Genomic DNA, 17380 nt, shown 5'->3' on the forward strand with positions numbered 1-17380 from the left:
CCTGACAGCGATGTAGAAAAGTGCTCAGTTAAGACTCATAAGCTCTCATAGCTGATTCAGTTTTTCACGAGACTCTAGATTTTGTACAGACCACAATTCACTCAAGTTAAAAACACGCCGCACCGAAATTCATTAAGATGGGAAACGATGGCAACGCTCCCCAGCCACAATGGAGGACCCCTGGAACCAATGGGTCTGGGTTTCCACCACCGCCGCCAACAGCGCAATCTTGGACAGATCATTACACCAACACCGATAAGACTTGGAATTCGGCAGGCACGTTTAGCTTGTTCAAGACCCTTAGGAACGGCAAGAATGGTGCACCGACTAGTTCTCGAAGGTCTCGTGTGTGGCCGGCGTCATCGCGGGAGTGGTTCAAGCCAGAAAATGGTGGGACGGTGATATTTGCGGGCCATGTAGTCCTCATCATCTTCGAGGTCATCGCCATTGTCATCTCCTCGCAAGGCCTCGAACGGGTCAAGAAGTTTCCGGGATTGGTTCTTAGGGCCGAGTTTGCGTGGTGAGTTCTTACGCCGTCTCGTTGGGTCAGTTAACTAGTAAGACATTACGGGACTGACACATAGAGACAAAGCATATTATCGCTGATATCCACGTGCACCGAGGTTGGCATTTGGATCATTACCACCTTGGTGGCGTGTTCTTACGTCGGAATGGCTCTCTCCGTCGCGTTTGCCGCCCTTCTATGTCTTAATGCCACCGCAACGGGACCATATCTCATTTTTGCGATGAAGGCCAAGACAAGGCTCCCTGCGACGAGTACGGTGAGAACTCCGCGGAGTGCTGGGCTGGACTGAAGATGGGCATGGCGGTGGGCGTGTTACGGGTATTGCTGCTGTGAGTTCGGTACATGAGCCACCAGACTGGCAACGGTGTGTTTGCTAACGATGTGGCAGACCAGTTGGCGTTGCGATTGTGACTGGATACTTCATGCGCAGGAGGTCGAAGAAATATGAGAGATGAGTGGTGCCAAGCGTGAGGAAAGCAACACGCAGACCGAAATCGCGGCGTTGAGGACACAATGCGTCCAGTGCTAGATTTGTAGATCCATAACGTGGATGATCTATCATTTGGATCTGCAGTCTGGTCCCGATAGTAAGGGAGGAGGATGAAGTTGACAACCTTGATGAGATGTGATGAAGCAGACAAATGGTTCGCCAGGGCCGCCTGGGCGGGAAAATCTGTCAACACACAAGCTGACGGCGGGGAACGACCCAACAGAATGGTAAGGAGGAGCGGGCGCGACGGGACGTCCGGGCTGCCCCTGAACAACTGACGAATCTCTAGCCGTTCTCAGCGGATTGCCAACACCTCCCTGCATGGGAATAAATGCTGAGTCGAAGTCAAAGTTGAATGGCAAAGATAAACACAACCATAGAAAGTGAGATGATACGATGCTGTAAGAGTCGTGGGTTGAGACTTGAGAGAATGTTCAAATCCTGAAGTCTTATATCCGGATGAGAATCCCGTTGATGTGTACGGAGTATGCAAGTCTGCAACACAGAGATTAAATGAAGCCTTCAATAATTCAGTAATGCGCTCGGCTCTGTGCTTTTGCGATGGATGCATGTCTCTCCCGGATGGGCAAATGATAGTCTTCAATGCAACGTTCGAGTCCGCTTTCGCTCGTCGCCGCGAAGAGCCGACCTTGCAGCAATGAGCAAGCTTTGCTTTTTTCATTAATGTCGTGAGCTGTGCATGTCAATCATCGTCAAGCCACACGCCCATCAGCCCATCCACGAGTAGAGACTCGCAGACAGAGACATGCAGAGGATGGATGGGCAGAGCAAACCCCGTTGGCAAGCCAGGGGACGAGTGTTACAGCGGCATCTATCCATACCACCGGCGCATTTTCCAACCAAACGGCACCCTCTCAGACGAGGCAGCTGCTCCTCGAAATGAAGTCGGGGGTGAGATGCCATGACGAAAAAGAAAGGATGGCGACCAGGGCCCCGGTCAAGCCCTACTCGTGTCCCCCGCCGGGCTTCCGCGGTGGGAGCCACGGGGAAGGGTGGCTGTTTATTGCCGCCCAGGATCTCCCAGGAATTGGTGTGCCGTTCTGTCGGGAACCCTGCGCGACCCCACCATAGTCTACGAGTGGTCGTATCACCATCCTGCTGCCGGTCCCTTTTGTCTTGGCCAGGGAATGTAGGAACGGTCGTCTGCAGAAGAGGCTTCGGCCTGGGAGGATGAAGGTGGTCAGTTAAAAGTGTGACCATTCACTGTCTCGCCAATGTCCAGACTTTCACACGGGCCGGAACCCAACGCTCTGGATTCGGGATTTCTCAAAGCGTGATAGTGGTCGCCTTGCTGCGCCGCCAGCTTGGGACTCGCTCGTTCTGTGTTGGCGTGCGCAAGAGTCCAAAAGAGAAGAGCAGATTGTACTATACTCTTCATCCAACGGCAAGACAGACCTGTTCTGTGCAATCTTTGCTTTTCTCGTCCTACTCACTGCCTTACTCATTGCTGGCTGCTAGTACCATTGGTCGTTCCCAAATCGTATTCTCGCGGCGAAGAGAGAAAGAAGCCATACGCCACGGTAATTACGCGTATTTGTTCTTCAGGATGACCATACCGAGCCCTATCTTCTTGCCCGGCTTAGACGACCTTGAATATCATGGCATTGGTATGAGCTCGGAGGTCAACGTACCTGGCTTCTGCCGCGATAGATCAAGTTCCCCCGACGGATCTAGCATCAGCCTAGAACCAAGGATAGAGGAGGAGAATGTGCTCCGGTAACGGTTCCCCTCCCCAGCGCAATGAGAGACGTGTTCTAATCGAAGATAGCCCAGAGATTGAGTTTCCAAAACAAGCTTTCCGTCGGTCATCCGCTCCATCTCCTGAGTCCATCGTAGACGTCAACGGAATCACACCCAGAAGCCTTCCCTCGCAACATGACGAGGCAGGTCGAGCAGCGCGTTCGAGGCCTGGAACTCCACAAACACCCGAGGCTTCATCGTCCGATAGCTTGGCGACAAAAACACCACCAACCGCCGGGCCTCTAGAATCTTATCTGGCATGTCCTCAATCGCATGAGAGACGGGCGCTTTGGCTGCCTCCCGACGATGAGGACGACCGACAAGGAGACCAGAGCTCTTCGAACTGCGGATCGGTAGTCCTTGGTAAGAGAAGAGTGCCTGGAGTGTATGAGCAGGTCGAACGTAGCACGTCGCCGTTTGGGGCTACCCAAGGCGCCGACGATGCCAAAGCGGACCAGCCATTGACGCATTACCTGTCCTCGGTACATCCCCACGAAGTACTGGCGTATCAGACGTGGGAACTTGCTTCGAAAGACAAGGAACGAGATCCAATATTGGAACTGGATGTGCCCGGCCCATCGGAGAATGCGGTCCCGACTTCGAATCACTCCCTATCTCTAGAGGCCAGCCGTAAGGAAGACGATATCCCAGCAGCATCTGCGGTGCTGTCGCCCGCAGTATTCATACCCCAAGGTCCCATTGAGGTGGGATATGAACGTCGTGGTTCGGATTCAGCGATATCAGACTTGGAGACTGAAGAGCTGCACCAGCTTGTGTGAGTCAAATTTGCTCATCATCCCATACGCTTGCTGACGTTTAACAGGGCAGAAGGTCGTCGTGCGAGACAGGCAGGGAGGAACAGGACGATGCAGCCAGCGAGGGGCCAGAAAGGCAGAGTCAAAAAGTCAAAAACAATGAGGTCTCGGAGAGAATAGCGAGGTGATGGGTATGCTTCGCCGTACCCGAAGGCAACCTGCCGAGGTGAAGTGCCTCATCTTCGATGCACCCGACAATTGGCGGCGATGACAGCAATCGGAGGACTGAATAGCGGTGTCTTGCATCCCTGTCCACTAGATGGTGTTGCCTTTGCCACGGTGCGAGTTCGCTTTTGGAAGCAAGCGAGGTCGGGCTTGTTGGTATTTAAAAACATAAGGGATGATAAAGGGGAAATGAGGGCAGGTCGACTAGCGCTACGTCTGGCCAAGACGATGAATTATGAGATTGATGCCGAATGAGGTAAATAGAAGAATCATCCCAATGATATCGTGAATCTATAAAGTTCGGAACCAGCCAAGAGGTCGAAGAACGTAAAGGCCCGCGGATTGAGGAAATCATTACAATATCTGGATGTAAGTCGATCCAAGTGGTGGGATCTGGTGACCCAAGTTCGCACGCAGTCTGGGTACTGTCTCGTTTGTACCGGCTGTCTTCGATGGCCAGAACCGGCCGTTGTGATTCTTCGTCAATGCAGTGGCCGCCTCAAAAGCCAAGGAGGCGATAGTGGTGATGGTGATGTTGCTGGTGATGAAGAAGGAGAGAGCTTGCAGGAGGTGGAGGGAGAGCGACGGGGACCCCACTATCGGATTCTTATCTAATCTCATCTCGATAACTTATCTTATCTTATCGTTACATTCTTATCAGCAACACGCCGCCATTAACCCGAGCTTGGGCGCGCCGAGCTTCGCTCCCACCGTCCCCGATTGCCTGCCGTCGCTGTCGCAATCGCTGCTGAGAGCTGCGACTCAACTCATTCCCATCGCATCACATCCACCACCACCACCACCACCACCACCCGAATAACCTCTCGGTATACCGACCGCAACCTAAACGGCGTTGCCAATGGCGCCGTGCGAGCTCCATGTATAGCCGCGAAAACAAGATCATGAGAAAACTACTCGGCAAAGTAACTGCCGAAAGCAGCACCGACACCCACTCCATCGGCATCACCAGTGCGCCGCAATACCAGGCCTCTTACCGACCCAGTGCCTCCCAGAACGTCGTCTACCCTGCCGGCGCCCCCATTCTATGCCTCGATACCTCCACCGATCACCGAGCTGCTGTCATTGCCGGTAGACATGTCCTCAAGACCATCCTCTTTGACGGGCTGTCCGTCAGCGAAGGCACAGACCTCCGCGCCGCTATCAATTCGGCTTCGAGCAAGGGCGCATCGAGCTCTCTGACGGCAGACCAGCTCTCCATCCGAGACGTCAAATGGCACGGCGACGCCACAATCTTCACGGCCTGCGCCAACGGCAAGATCTTCTCCTACGACCTTTCGAGGATTGCGACAGGCGGCGCTGCGCTCGAATTCGTGCAGACGAGGGAGGATTCGCGCCAGGTCAACAGTCTCGATATCAACCCCCACAGGCAAACCACTTTACTCTCCGGAAGTCAGGATGGCTTGGTGCGGTATTTTGACATTCGCGCACCAGTACAAAGCAGATCAGGAGGCCTCACCTACAGTCCTCGAGGTGCATACAAGTGCAATGCGGACGGTGTTCGGCAGGTCAAATGGTCGCCGAAAGATGGCTTCTACTTTGCCTGCGGTACCGAGTCTGGTGTTGTGCTCAAGTGGGATGTACGCAAGATTGCCCAGCCATTGCTCAAAATTCCTGCGCATGACAAGGCTTGCGCCTCCATCTCATGGCATCCGGACGGCAACCATCTGATCAGCGGTGGATGGGACAGCAAATGCGCTGTATGGGACATGTCTAAGAACGCCGACAAGCGACAAAAGCCACGATGGGTTATATACACGCCTGCATCTGTGTCCGCAGTGGCTTGGCGGCCTGGTCTTTGGTCTGCCAGCGCCCAGGGAAAACGTGCCGCCCAGGTTGCTGTTTCCTACGACGACGGCAGCCACAAGCGGTACGGTATTAACGCCGTCCATATCTGGGACTTGGCCAGACCATCCATGCCATATAAAGAGATCGAGCGCTTCGAGATTTCGCCTTCAGGGCTGCTGTGGCAAAACCAGGACCTTCTGTGGACCGTCGGCCACGACGGCTTCTTCAACCAATGCGATGTAGCATTCGCGCCAAAAGTCCTTGACAGGCAATCAGTGTCGACCATGGCACTATCTGCTAGAGGCGACGCTGTCATGTTCCTCGACGAGCGACTACACGACCGCCCACGGCCTCCTATCGTCCATCATCAGCCAAGCGTTGTGCCTCCACGGACTTCCTATAGCTCAAGCCCAACAACACCGATGTTGAGCATCAGCCGCAGCGACTCTGAAGAAGACGTTGTGGGCAGTTTCTTAGGGCCTCGTCGGAGAGTGAGCAGGAAACGGAGGCATAGTCTGCGCTCTATTCCTGTACTCAGCACTACTCCTCCATCTGGGCCAGGCCTGGGCGACGATCTCGTTCTAGGTCTCGAGCAAGCCATCAAAGTCACTGGCACTTACAAGACTCAGCAGTCTATGGCTGTTGGCCACGTACCCGCAGCCGCAAGAGTCGATGTCTATCAGTACCTTTCTAGCTACTACCTCGAGACGATCGACAGAGAACTCCCGTTTGTCGAAGGAGCAAAGCCTCTAGCTCAGAGGATCGCCGGGATTATGGAGAAATACGCGCGCGCTGCCGAACACGTCAACCTGTTTCGTCTAGCACAAACATGGCGGATCCTGGCCTACTCCATGAACCTATTGTTGATCAGGAGAGCGCAATTTCATCTTGAGACAAGACTTGGACGATTTCAGAAGAGGCCGTCCATTTCCAAAGGCAAAGATATCCCCAAGCTGAGGGTCCCGAGAGCATTAGACGTTGTTGTAGAGATGAATGGGGAAGAAACTCCGCGACGGCCGTCCACTCTCACGTCGAATGGCATAGACAGTAAGTCTTTGGGACCACGGTCCTTGCTCTCCGAAGAGATTGAAAGCACCTCCAACGTTGCGACACCAATTGCGAGGGCCATTAACGAGGAAAATGCAGACCAGTTTGATGAAGCTCAGCTGCCGCCGGTCAAAGAGTTGGATAGCTTTGTTTTGCCCCCTGCTGCTCACAGTACGTTTAATATTAGTCCAAGGAGGCGACTGGACTCGGTTCCTTTGTCCACCACAAGTCAAGAAAGCGATCAGACGCAGGCCTCCATCACAGAGGGATACGACTTCTATGATACTGACGCCCTGTCTCAAGCGATAGATGTGCCCGAGCCAAAGAAAAAGGAGCAGAAGCCCCTGGACTATGGCCCCCGCACGCCAAATAGTCGACGCCCTTTGCGACATGACTCTGATGGCTTCTCTCAAATGTTCTCCATGTCTGAAAGCAGCCGGCAAACTTCTGGGCTGGCATCGTCCTCTGAAGGAGGGACGTCGGCATCGGCGCAATCCATCACCAGCTATCCTGCTCAACTCACACGTCAACGGAATGCTAAAGAACAGGGTGAATATGAGAGCCGCATCCGTGGCAGAGAAATCGAGGACTCTCCCGAACACGGCGCCTTAGCGTCACTTCATGGTCCTGGCGAGAGTGTGCCCAAGGATTCTCCGGAAGAGATTTTCATGATTTCACAGACGACCATGGCTTCTGATACAGCTACCGATGAACCTTCGACACATTCACAGCTAGGATCCCTACCTGCAACCTACGAAGACCATGCACCTCTTCATGTTGGTGTTGCTTCGTCGAGTCCTCCGAGGATCGCTATGGCCCTTCAACATGACACGACGCCAAACATCCTCGAATCCGACTACCTCCCATGGCCGGAAGACCCATCATACCCACATCCTCTAGCATCGAATCCAGAGGCAGATCACTCTCCGCCGCTCAACCCATATACCCTCCTCTCTCGCGCCCTGGACTTTGAGACTCGGACATCGGCACTGAACGCTTCCGCGATGGTCCTACTCCTGAAGCCCCTCGTGCCAGAATCCGTCATCGATCCCCATCGCGCATCCTCCATCCTCCGTCAGCACCACGCTCGCCTGACGGGAATGAAGCTCTTCATCGAAGCCGCCCTCCTCCGCAAACTATGTATCAAGGGCTGGCCCGAAGGCATCCCAGACTGGGGCGAAAACTACACTGCCATCTTCGGTCCCGCCCAGCAAGGCGTCAAGGGCGGCTTCATCTGCCCCAGTTGCCACAAGCCCCGAGAGTTAGATCCGTCTCTCGGCTCCAGCGCCCTTTGGAAATGCAGCCGCTGCCGTACGACAATGGCCCCTTGCGCCGTATGCGGCCACCGCGAGACGACAGCCACGATGCTCTCCCTCGCGGATGGTGTCGCCGGTACCCAGATACCAGCCGATCCGGTGATGAGTATATGGTGGTATTGTCCAGGCTGCGCCCATGGCGGCCACGCGACCTGTCTCCAGGACTGGCACGCGCCCTCGAACGATGGCAGCTACGAGCTAAGTGACGGGTGCTGTCCCCTCGACGGCTGCGGACACGCGTGTCTTCCAGGCAAGTGGCGGGACGAAAAGTCGACGACGCGGTCCGACGAATTGGGTCGCGCGGCTGTTGAGAAGGTACGCATCGGAGGAGGTGGACTCGGCGGCGTCGGTGGCGGCGGTAAAGCAGAAGGAGGACGGAGCCCTGTGATCCCGCCTGGTGTCCGTGGCGACAGCGTTGAAGTGCCGCAGAGCCGGGCGGTAGAGAGCGTTCGCGAGGCGTTGGCGAACGGCACACCTACGTCGGGAATACTGAGTTCCAGCCCGGGAAGCAGGAATGGACCTGGAGAGCGCGAGAGGAGGAAGAGCGTCAAGTTTGTGCCGACGGAGCGTTAGTGGCAGCTCGGTCGTCTTTGGCGGTCTCTGTAATCGCTGCAAGAGAAAGGATGGTGTTGAGTTGTATTAGATGAGGTTTCACGGCGTTGGGGAAGCAAATGGGTGTTTCCAAGCATGTTCTTCACGGATTTGCTGTTTGTACTTTTCACTTGGGAATTGGGGCATGGAGACGATTCCCATCGGATGTTGTTCGATACGATTGATTCCAGCATTAGCAATTTTTATTATGGCGGCGACGGATCGCCGGGGTATCTCAAACAATGAAACCACGTAATTTGACCAACATTGAACCATCCTGGACTTTCTGGTGATAGCTGCCGTCAGTTTCCAGCATTCTCTCTCATGCCCTTGGTTCTCAGCGAGACTTTGAACTCGTCGAACGGCAAACCCGCAGATCCACCATTGCCGTGACTGAAGTTGTAGTCGACCGGAGAATTTGCCCCATCACGAACCGTCATGGCCTTCCGGAGCTCATCGCGCTGCCGGCTGAGCACCTCACTGTCGGTACTACCACGGCGACTGCCACCGACGCTGCTCGAGTCTCCATCGCCAACGCCTGCTACCGACGAAGGGATGCGACCCTTGAACCGTCCTGCCCAGAGGCCACGGACGCCGCCTCTCTTACGCTCAGGAACTTCTTCGGTACCGGCGCTGCACACATACAAAAGATACTTAAGGTTAGGCAGCGTGTGGCGGATATCGACGACTTTCAATCCTTGGCTTGCACAGAGAGCCTCGATGTTCTTGTTGAGAATGAACCAGCCGTAGTCAAATCGATATTGGGCCGCGGTCGAGCCACCTCGCGGGAGGTACAAGGGGAAATCACGCTGTCGAGCCGCCTGCACCGAGTTCAGGTCGGTGAGCAGAGAGATATCGTCGCGGATGTAGGATCGCGAGCCAAAAGGGGTGATTGGGTATGGGAGCGGTACAGAGAGGTAGTATTGCAGCGCATTCGTCAGAGCAGCAACATGTCCCAGCGCGGCGGAGAGAAGATCGTCGTCAGGTCCGCGTGAAGTGGCGCTATCATAGCTTGTGTTCGGAAGGGGGAGGCCAGAGATCTGGAAAGAGAGGGGAGCGCCACTAGGACAGGGCGTGATCTGGTAGATGTTACCGAGGTCGGCACAAATGCGGCGTCGCTGGCCGCGAATCGTCTCCTTGGTCTTGGCAAGAACTTCTTTGGATGCTGACAGGTGCTCTGTTGCGTCTACAATGTCCTTCGCGAGCTTGTCTTGGAGAGCGCGGCCTTGGGCAATGGCCTCTCGGCGCGACTTGAGAGATTCGCGTAGCTCCTCTCGCCGCTTTTCGGCTGCCTTCAAAGAGCGCAACTCTTGCGCCACATATTTGTTGGCCAGCTTCACCTTCTCCTCGGCGGCTGGTGTCTCGTTGTGCGCGGTTTTGTCGAGTATGCCGTTGATCTGGCATGTGAGCTGCTCCTGCGTCGCAATAGCGTCCTGGATCGAGTTATCCAAGGTCGCGAGCTTCATCAGTGCGTTGTAAGAAGATGTGTGAAGGGGCGGCAGCTCCTTTGGGTGTGTGGGCTTGGCCGGGACATCGAGGGAGTATATACCGTCGGCAAGGTGGAAAATGAGGCCGTTGGGTGGGAACTTGCGATTCTGGAGGCTGCCGATGAAATGCAAGCTTCGAAGATCGACTGTATCGTGGAGTAGGAGGGTCCATGCTGTTCGCTTCGCCCAGATCTTGATAGTCAATACCGGAGAGCGAGTGACGGAGGGGCCGTGGTGGTTGAGATCGAAGAATTGGAAGTTGAAGTTCTGTTGATCTTCTTGTCAGTCCAGCTACCAGATACGTGGCTGAATTGGAACGCGACATACCGTCGCATGCTCCTGCATTTCGCTAATGTACACTGGCTCATCCTCGCCCTCGCAATGCAGCGAGAAGAAGACATCGGCGGCTCTACCGTCAATGGTCAACTGTAGCATGCGCTGTCGCGTTACTGGAGTAGCCTGGGCGAGAGCAGTGCTGCGGCGGCGCGGAGCTTTAGGCCGCAGATTGTCGCTGGAGAGAGCATGTTGGAGCTGGGGGGTGTCGCGGAGGGATTCGAGCTTCGAGGATGTCTTGTTCAGAGCAGTATCGTCGATAGTATGGCCTCGGGGGCGGATGAAGCTGAGGTTTCGGAGGTAGATGCCTCGAAGATGACGAAGCTTGCGGTTCTGAGGAATAAGGAGGGGGCGGGACTCGGGCGGAGGCATCTTGAAGTGCAGGTCAATTCATGGCCGGTGGGGAGGTTTCTGTCAAAGATTCATGAGACCGCGAGTCGCAGCTCTGCATGTAGTTTGACAAGGATGTGGTGTGAAGAGTCGCACGCCAAGTTCGTCAAAGGATTGTGATGTCGGGTGGTGATGGTCGGGTTGGGGTTTCCAAGCGGGCAAAGCTTCCCGGTTGCCCGTCCACGTTGCTCCTGCCACTGCTGTCACTGCTGCTGACGGAAGGTACTTCACCGATGCACGGTTCCTTTGCTGCAGGAAGGAGCTCCCTGGGTTCCTTCCTGCTCTTGAAATTAGCCCCACCATCGTCATAGCTGCTTAGATGCATTTACTGCTTACAACTTGCACTCGATAGACAGCCTATGCATACGTACATATCCTCCATTGATGCAAGTGAGCTGTGGTGGACTCGACCTCAGCACCTATCCATCTTTGTTTTTCCTTCACTCATAAGGATACAATTTCACGTTTTCCCAAGCACTGATACGCCTTCAATTCTGATCGCCAAAAGGCAACCCCTCCACCACAATTGCTAACCATCGATTGACCGAAGCTAGTCGTTCCTTGCAGCAACACCCCAAAAAATGGACTGTCCCCGGCTAGACATGCCTCTCTCTGATACCCAGCTGTCAGTCAATCAAGGTTAAGAAGGGCCAAGATCGATTAAGTCTCCGGTAACACATGGATACGCCCGTCGTATCGAGATTCCCTCCCCCGGTGGAACCGGCATCACGGCTTGTCCCTGACGGCGAACTGCAGAGTGACTCCACCTCCGATCGCCCCGCCCTCGCCGAAACCTTAAATCACTGCCAAAATGCCCGAGCTTGGCCGTATGTGGAATCCTGGGATTGCCCCGTCGTCGGCACATCAAGCTTCGGGGAAGGGAACATTGAGACGTACGTCATCGGAGAAACGTACGTAGCATGGCCGAGGCTCATCTAGTGATAGGAGACGGGCGTCTGGGGCTTGGTTTTGGATGGCAAGTGTGGCTCTTCAGCTCCCCTCATGGATCTGACACTTTGGTTCGCTCATCCGTCTCACCATTGCGCCCGAGGTTCATGGACGAACCGCTATCTATGGCCTTCTCCATCCCGTCTTCGGTCTATGTACTTTCAGGACGCCGTGGGATGCCGCCTGCAGATAGTCTCGCTGAGTAACTCTGAAAAACTTTGGCATACGTCAACGAACATACGAGATATCCGCGGAATACATTTGCTCAACGTCTTCCCAGCCCCAGGGGGTGAAGCATGATAATCATTCAGTTTATCCGCCGGCTCTTTTGGTCTCCTCCAAGCTAATTCCTCAAAGATGGAAACCCCACCAGAGCCGCAACACATCCTCGTCCTCAGTAGAGGTAACGACGATGCCATTATCGTCAACTTACTCAAACACACTGGATGTCTCACCGCAGTATACGCCATCAGTCATAACACCAAAATGACCAAAATGGAAATCCGGCGGGTAAACTGCGACGCCATCTCCGCAAAACACCGCCCCATCGCCGCTGTCAAACTCCGCAAAATACCCCCGAGAGCCGACGCTACCGTCCGAGGTGTCAAGTTTAAGATGGCCCGCAAGCACCCCCTGTCGAGTACTCTCAACTTCCGCTTCTTGGGCGCAGGCGAGATGCGGTGGGAGGAGCTGGGCAAGCATGGCAAGGGCATGAGGCTCGTCGATGTCAACGGCAAAACTTTAGCTTTTTTCCGTCCGAGGCTGCACGTGGTGGATGCTGGTCCTGGAACCGAAGGAGGACGAGAAAAAGTTGAAGAACACAGTTCGGGAGAGGGTGGAGAAGACGGGAGCCGTCCTGCACCTGCAAGTCATACAAACACCATGGGCAAGGCCGGGTGGGGACCCGGGTTCGAGCTGCATGCCGCTCTCGTAGATCTCGACCTCGATCTGGTGGTCACCACTGGCTTGGCAGCGGCAGAATATCGTCGGCAGTTGGATGAGGACTGGAACCTGGTTGCAGAGGAGGAGGCGGAGGCACGAGAGACGCAGGAACTGGACAAAGCGCGCGACGGCTGATCTGCTCATTACTCGTTCCATTGTACACACATCCCAAGTTTGATCGTGTTCTATACCCTTGCTGAAACATAACGGTATTCTGAATATTGGTATTCCGCCGCTCTCAAATCAATTTTCCAAGTTCGCCGTCGCTTTAACGCCAATGTAATACACAAAAGTTTATCCATAACGCTGGATGTGCTCAACTCTCGCTCCTGCTGTCTGCCTACTTGGCGAATTAGAACCTCCCATTTTCGTTCTTCTGCCACCTCTTGCTAGACTTTACATTTTGCAGCTCGAAATTGGCTACGTTGACCTTGACATCCTTGGTGATCAGAACCTGACGTTTCCCGTCAGCCCTTGCTGCCATCTCGTCCGCAAGGTCGATTGGCGTGGGCGGCATTTCTGATGCCATCGATGGTGTCTCGGGTATTTCGTGAAACTTGTCTTTGCCGATGTTGAGCATCGAGCGTCTCGAGTTTACCGTCCCCAAGCTGACGTTTTTGGTGTTGGTCTTGTTGCTAGAGAAGAGTTGCGGGACCTTCTGGAGTAAGGGCCGCAATGCTGGAAGACTTGCGCAGAGGATGGCGCAGAATTCCTCGATAATGGACCAGATTACAATGTCGACGTTGTCCCAAGTGGCGTCGAAAGTGCTCGAGAACATGACGAGGTACTTCAAACGGACCATGGTCGTAATGCAGGCGCTACAGTTCGTATTAGTTTCAGTCTTCAACAAAGACAGTCATTCGAGAAAACTCACAATGAGCCAAGGCTGAACATGAAGCCTAGTGCAATTTTCTTCCTGATGTTGAGCTGCAATTTGACCAACTCAGGAATAGGCAGAACCAAAATCACCACATCCTCCACAATACTGAAGACTGCTCCGGCGTATCCAATGGCAGTAACGTTGAGGCATGTCCGGTTCGGGTTGCTTCTATCCCAAACTGAAGAAACTGGCGTACACTGGAAGACGATGACCAGGAGGAAGATCAGGCCGTGGAGCAGCAAAAACATGATGAAGTAGCGGACGGTGAGCTGGAACCACTTTGCGGGGAAGATTCGGGAGAAGAACAACAGAATCGAGATCTTGGCGAAGACCTGGATCAAGATGTAGAGTTGCTGAACGGCGTAGAAAATCTTGAGTAGCTTCGTCCCGGCGTCGAGATCGATGTTCCAGTAGTGTGTTCCGAATCCTAGGTCGGCACTCGCGATTTCGATACCAGCCAAGCCGGCTAGTAAAATCTGATCTCTCGTCAGTCTCTGCCCTCTGTGTTGCTCGGGCTTTACTCACTGTTGTAAAGATTGCCGTCCAATCGTCCCACCATAGTCTATTGGTGGTCTTCCATCGCGATATGCACCGCAGCGCAACGACGGGAAACGTGATGACTGATAGGACGATGGCGATGGTCTTGACTTCGTTACTTCTAGACTCCTTGGGATACGCATCGCAAAGATTTGTCTCGAGCTTTGCGGCGCCTGATTACATTTAGTCCGGCGAAATTATTATTAAATCTGGCGCAAGACCTACGAGCTTGGTCTTCGAGATGACACTTGAGTTGCACACATGTCGATAGATCCGACTGTAATTTGATATTGGAACAGAAACATTCAGTCACGGTCGCAACCGATGTCAAGCTGCAGTTGCCATCTTGTAGACCTTGTGTGATGCATGGAAGCTGTCGCAAACAAACATGACTAGTCAGCCCTACTGTAAGGTACGATTCGGAGAATATTTGACAAGGCCCCATGGCGGGAATGCAAGGGCTTGCAAGTAAAAAAGCAAACAACAGAGTTGGACAAACAACAAGAAACCTGACGTCGGGGTTGACTTACTGCGCAATTAGGTACTTGTGTAAGCAGGCCGGCGACGCTCTGTGCCTCGACTAAGGAAGCAATACACCACAGCGGAAGCAGTAACAGCGAGCGCCGGCCATACTGCCTCGAATTCGTGGTCATCTCCTAGATACCCTGGTGGAACTCATGAACAGAAACAAGTAATTAAACCCAGGGAATAGCCAGGAGAAAAAACAAAGAAGCGAAGGGGGAAGAAAAGGAGCTTCTCCATCCTTCAGGGTGTTTGTGCGACCCGTCCGTCTTCTTTAATATGAAGCAAGGCCCTTTATCCGACCTACCTCCTACGAGAAAGAGACTGGAACGAATTAAGAAGGCTACGCAGTGGGCAGCATTGGACCCCTCCCTCTTCCACTCACACTTTCCTCGAATCCCACTCGGTGGCCAAGACCTCTATCGCGCGAGTGCGCGAGCCCATCTTTCACCTCGACCAACCCACCACACCCACAGATACCTGCGCTTGTCTCTGCGTCGACGCGGCAGACTTCCGGGCGAAAAGAGCAAAAGCGGGCCAGTCCACCGGGGGGGTCAGAACTGCTGTCAGCTGCAGCAAGGAGAAAAAAAGAAGGTACGTGAAGCAAGTGCGAACAGAGGTGCAAAAAATGCAGGGGAACCCACATGGCGGGTGGGCTTTTCCTGACACACGCCTCTGCATGAACCCTGGCCGACGATAGTTTAGACCAGAAGAAGGACTGCCAATGCGTCTAGAAACACTCGAAGTCGTTTAGTACATAGAGTGGTACAATGGTAGTGGCTGTGTGGGCCTGCGCCGAACGCCCTCCCGTACTTCTTACTATTGTGTAACTTGTTTTATTGTCTCCGTCATCTACCATACCCGCTTGGCCCAACTAGACCTTCTCGTTGAAAAAAGAGAAGGCAGTGAATACAATACTCAAAATGGGTGGAAGCTAAGCTGAAAGTGCTTCGTACGGCCGAGTTGGTAGGGTTGCGTTGGGGGCGATGAATCGGGAAGACCTCCCCGATGAAAGAACCACTCTTTAGGAGCTTTATCACATTTTAGGCCCTGTCAGTGCGGGGATGGGAAACTTGCGATCAGCGACATGCCAAAAGGGGGTCCCTCGCCTATGACGCCCCCCCACCACCCTTTGGCCATTTTCGTTCGAGATGAGAAGACACAGACAAGACAGGACTTTGAGAGTTGAGACTGAGAGGGAGGTTAAGAGAGAGCGAGTTCCAGCCACAGAGAGATTCGGACGCTACCTGTCGGCGAATCTGATGCCGCTCGGGCGCCTCAGGGGCAGCTCGTTGTTTACTGGCTGCGTCCATACCTTTGGACGGACACTAAGTCGTTGGCCATGTCGGGTAGGGGAGCGGATAAAGGCAGGCTAAATCCTCTGAAGAGGTCTGACCGGACGTCGAATTATCAGCCTGTCCAATGACTCGCGACGGGGGGTTAATTAGGCAAGGTCATGACTTCACTTCGTGTTTTGGTGATGTGCTTAGCAGAGAATGAGGACGAGCCCGGCACGGCCGGCTGCTAATTACAGTCCGAATGACCAAGTTGAATTACAGAAAGATGGTGTCGGCAGTTTCCAAATCAACACAGAGATGCAATAACTAAGACAGCACCCATTCTACAGAGATTCAATGTCTCAAGGTATGTTGTAACTGAGGGCGAAGGTTTTCTACCTTTCCACTTGCGTTCAGCTTCCTTTCTAGAACCCTTAAACGTAGATTCCAAGCGACTTCTAGCGTCACGGCGCGCAGGAATTGTTCACTGTTGATTCCCAATTTGCAGATTTAACCCCCTTTAAATAACTTGGGCCGAATGAACATATCAAACCACGGCCGAACTCTGTTCCAATGGTCGCCGGCGCTATACAGGCGCTAACTCCGCAGAAGCAAGTCTCTCCCGGCGCTTGGGTCAGGCGACGCCTGGACCGTCATTGCCGGGATTCTGGTTGTGGCGGTGGTGATGACTTCCTTGTCTGGTCCTTCTACTCGATCTGTTCTCTCTTAACCCGCGCGCTAGAACGGGAGAGGGGGGAGTGGCGGACGGGCGCGGACAACAACTGCAACCAAAGTTGATGTGACTTTTTTTAGGATTTTAGGTTTCGATTGAGATCGTGTTGATTCGAAGTGGCAGCACTTTTCTGAGTCGCCCTTGGAATGCTGCGTGACTGCGTCGCCGGCTGCACGTCATGATTGGGGTCCGGATACCAGGTTGATGGCTCTTCGGAGTTGGGCTTTCGATGGGGCTGAGATAGACGCGGGCCCTAGTTCCTTGTCCAGTGTGTTCCCCTTGTTGCTTAATGCGGTGTTCGTGCCATCGTCTGGCCCTGCTGCCCACGGCGTAGATGGAATGAAGCAGGGACGTGGCCCGAGGCGTGGAGGTGAGCTTGGTAGTTTCAGAAAACCCCAGAAAGAGCACTGGCACACTGGGTGGTTTTTTTCGCCTCTGTCAGTTGGTTTATGGTGCAGCCTAGGCTCTTTTAGATCAACTCTCACGTCAGTTTTCCGAAGGTCGAACCAGTATTTACTAGTCTCTTCCCTGCTAGATCGTATTAGATCTCCATCGGAGGCTCGGGTTCCTGGTAGGGGGCGGAATTTCTTCCGATTTTACGTCTACAGCATTGCATTATTAGAAGCGGCGTTGTGGGAGATTCGTCTCGAACTAATGTTAGTATGCTGCCTAGAATTCAAGATCGTAGATAGTGAGTTGACACCAGCATATCATTCTAATTACTTCTCGTATCATCTGGGTCATGGGAATCAAGCTATTCTGTTCTCGCGGGTTGTCGAGAGCTTCCGAGATCTCTCTACACGGAAAATGCCAC

General features: G+C 53.8%; 6 protein-coding genes across 6 annotated transcripts; 4 read left to right on the plus strand and 2 right to left on the minus strand.

The window, feature by feature from the left end:
* Window positions 1–34: 34 nt before the first annotated feature.
* Window positions 35–630, plus strand: BDP81DRAFT_137017 (uncharacterized protein). Its single transcript, XM_060581796.1, has one exon. It carries the CDS (start codon window positions 138–140, stop codon window positions 522–524), a length of 387 nt encoding a protein of 128 aa, XP_060439253.1. The 5' UTR covers window positions 35–137; the 3' UTR covers window positions 525–630.
* A 1780-nt stretch (window positions 631–2410) lies between these two features.
* BDP81DRAFT_137040 (uncharacterized protein) lies at window positions 2411–3815 on the plus strand. The gene is made up of 3 exons (XM_060581797.1): window positions 2411–2753; window positions 2806–3552; window positions 3601–3815. Exons 1-3 carry the CDS (start codon window positions 2584–2586, stop codon window positions 3710–3712), a joined length of 1029 nt encoding a protein of 342 aa, XP_060439254.1. The 5' UTR covers window positions 2411–2583; the 3' UTR covers window positions 3713–3815.
* An 820-nt stretch (window positions 3816–4635) lies between these two features.
* BDP81DRAFT_332647 (WD repeat domain-containing protein) lies at window positions 4636–8499 on the plus strand (the record flags this gene model as incomplete). The annotated part of the gene is made up of 2 exons (XM_060585610.1): window positions 4636–6781; window positions 6875–8499. The coding sequence occupies 2 exons, from the start codon at window positions 4636–4638 to the stop codon at window positions 8497–8499; spliced, it is 3771 nt and encodes a 1256-aa protein (XP_060439255.1).
* Window positions 8500–8819: 320 nt separating this feature from the next.
* On the minus strand, window positions 8820–10709 carry BDP81DRAFT_332440 (UV radiation resistance-associated protein; the record flags this gene model as incomplete). Its single annotated transcript, XM_060585594.1, has 2 exons — window positions 8820–10271; window positions 10332–10709. 2 exons carry the CDS (start codon window positions 10707–10709, stop codon window positions 8820–8822), a joined length of 1830 nt encoding a protein of 609 aa, XP_060439256.1.
* Window positions 10710–12161: 1452 nt separating this feature from the next.
* BDP81DRAFT_268863 (uncharacterized protein) lies at window positions 12162–12710 on the plus strand (the record flags this gene model as incomplete). The annotated part of the gene is made up of 1 exon (XM_060582915.1): window positions 12162–12710. A coding segment is annotated over one exon (549 nt), but the record flags the coding sequence as incomplete, so codon positions are not given.
* On the minus strand, window positions 12547–14769 carry BDP81DRAFT_485006 (uncharacterized protein). The gene is made up of 5 exons (XM_060595132.1): window positions 14565–14769; window positions 14260–14407; window positions 14023–14207; window positions 13492–13973; window positions 12547–13435 (listed from the first exon to the last, which is right to left on the minus strand). Exons 1-5 carry the CDS (start codon window positions 14685–14687, stop codon window positions 12970–12972), a joined length of 1404 nt encoding a protein of 467 aa, XP_060439258.1. The 5' UTR covers window positions 14688–14769; the 3' UTR covers window positions 12547–12969.
* Between the last annotated feature and the right edge of the window lie 2611 nt (window positions 14770–17380).

This window comes from Colletotrichum phormii (assembly GCF_030913505.1).
Source record: "Colletotrichum phormii strain CBS 102054 chromosome Unknown BDP81scaffold_30, whole genome shotgun sequence".
Taxonomy (NCBI): Eukaryota; Fungi; Ascomycota; class Sordariomycetes; order Glomerellales; family Glomerellaceae; genus Colletotrichum; species Colletotrichum phormii.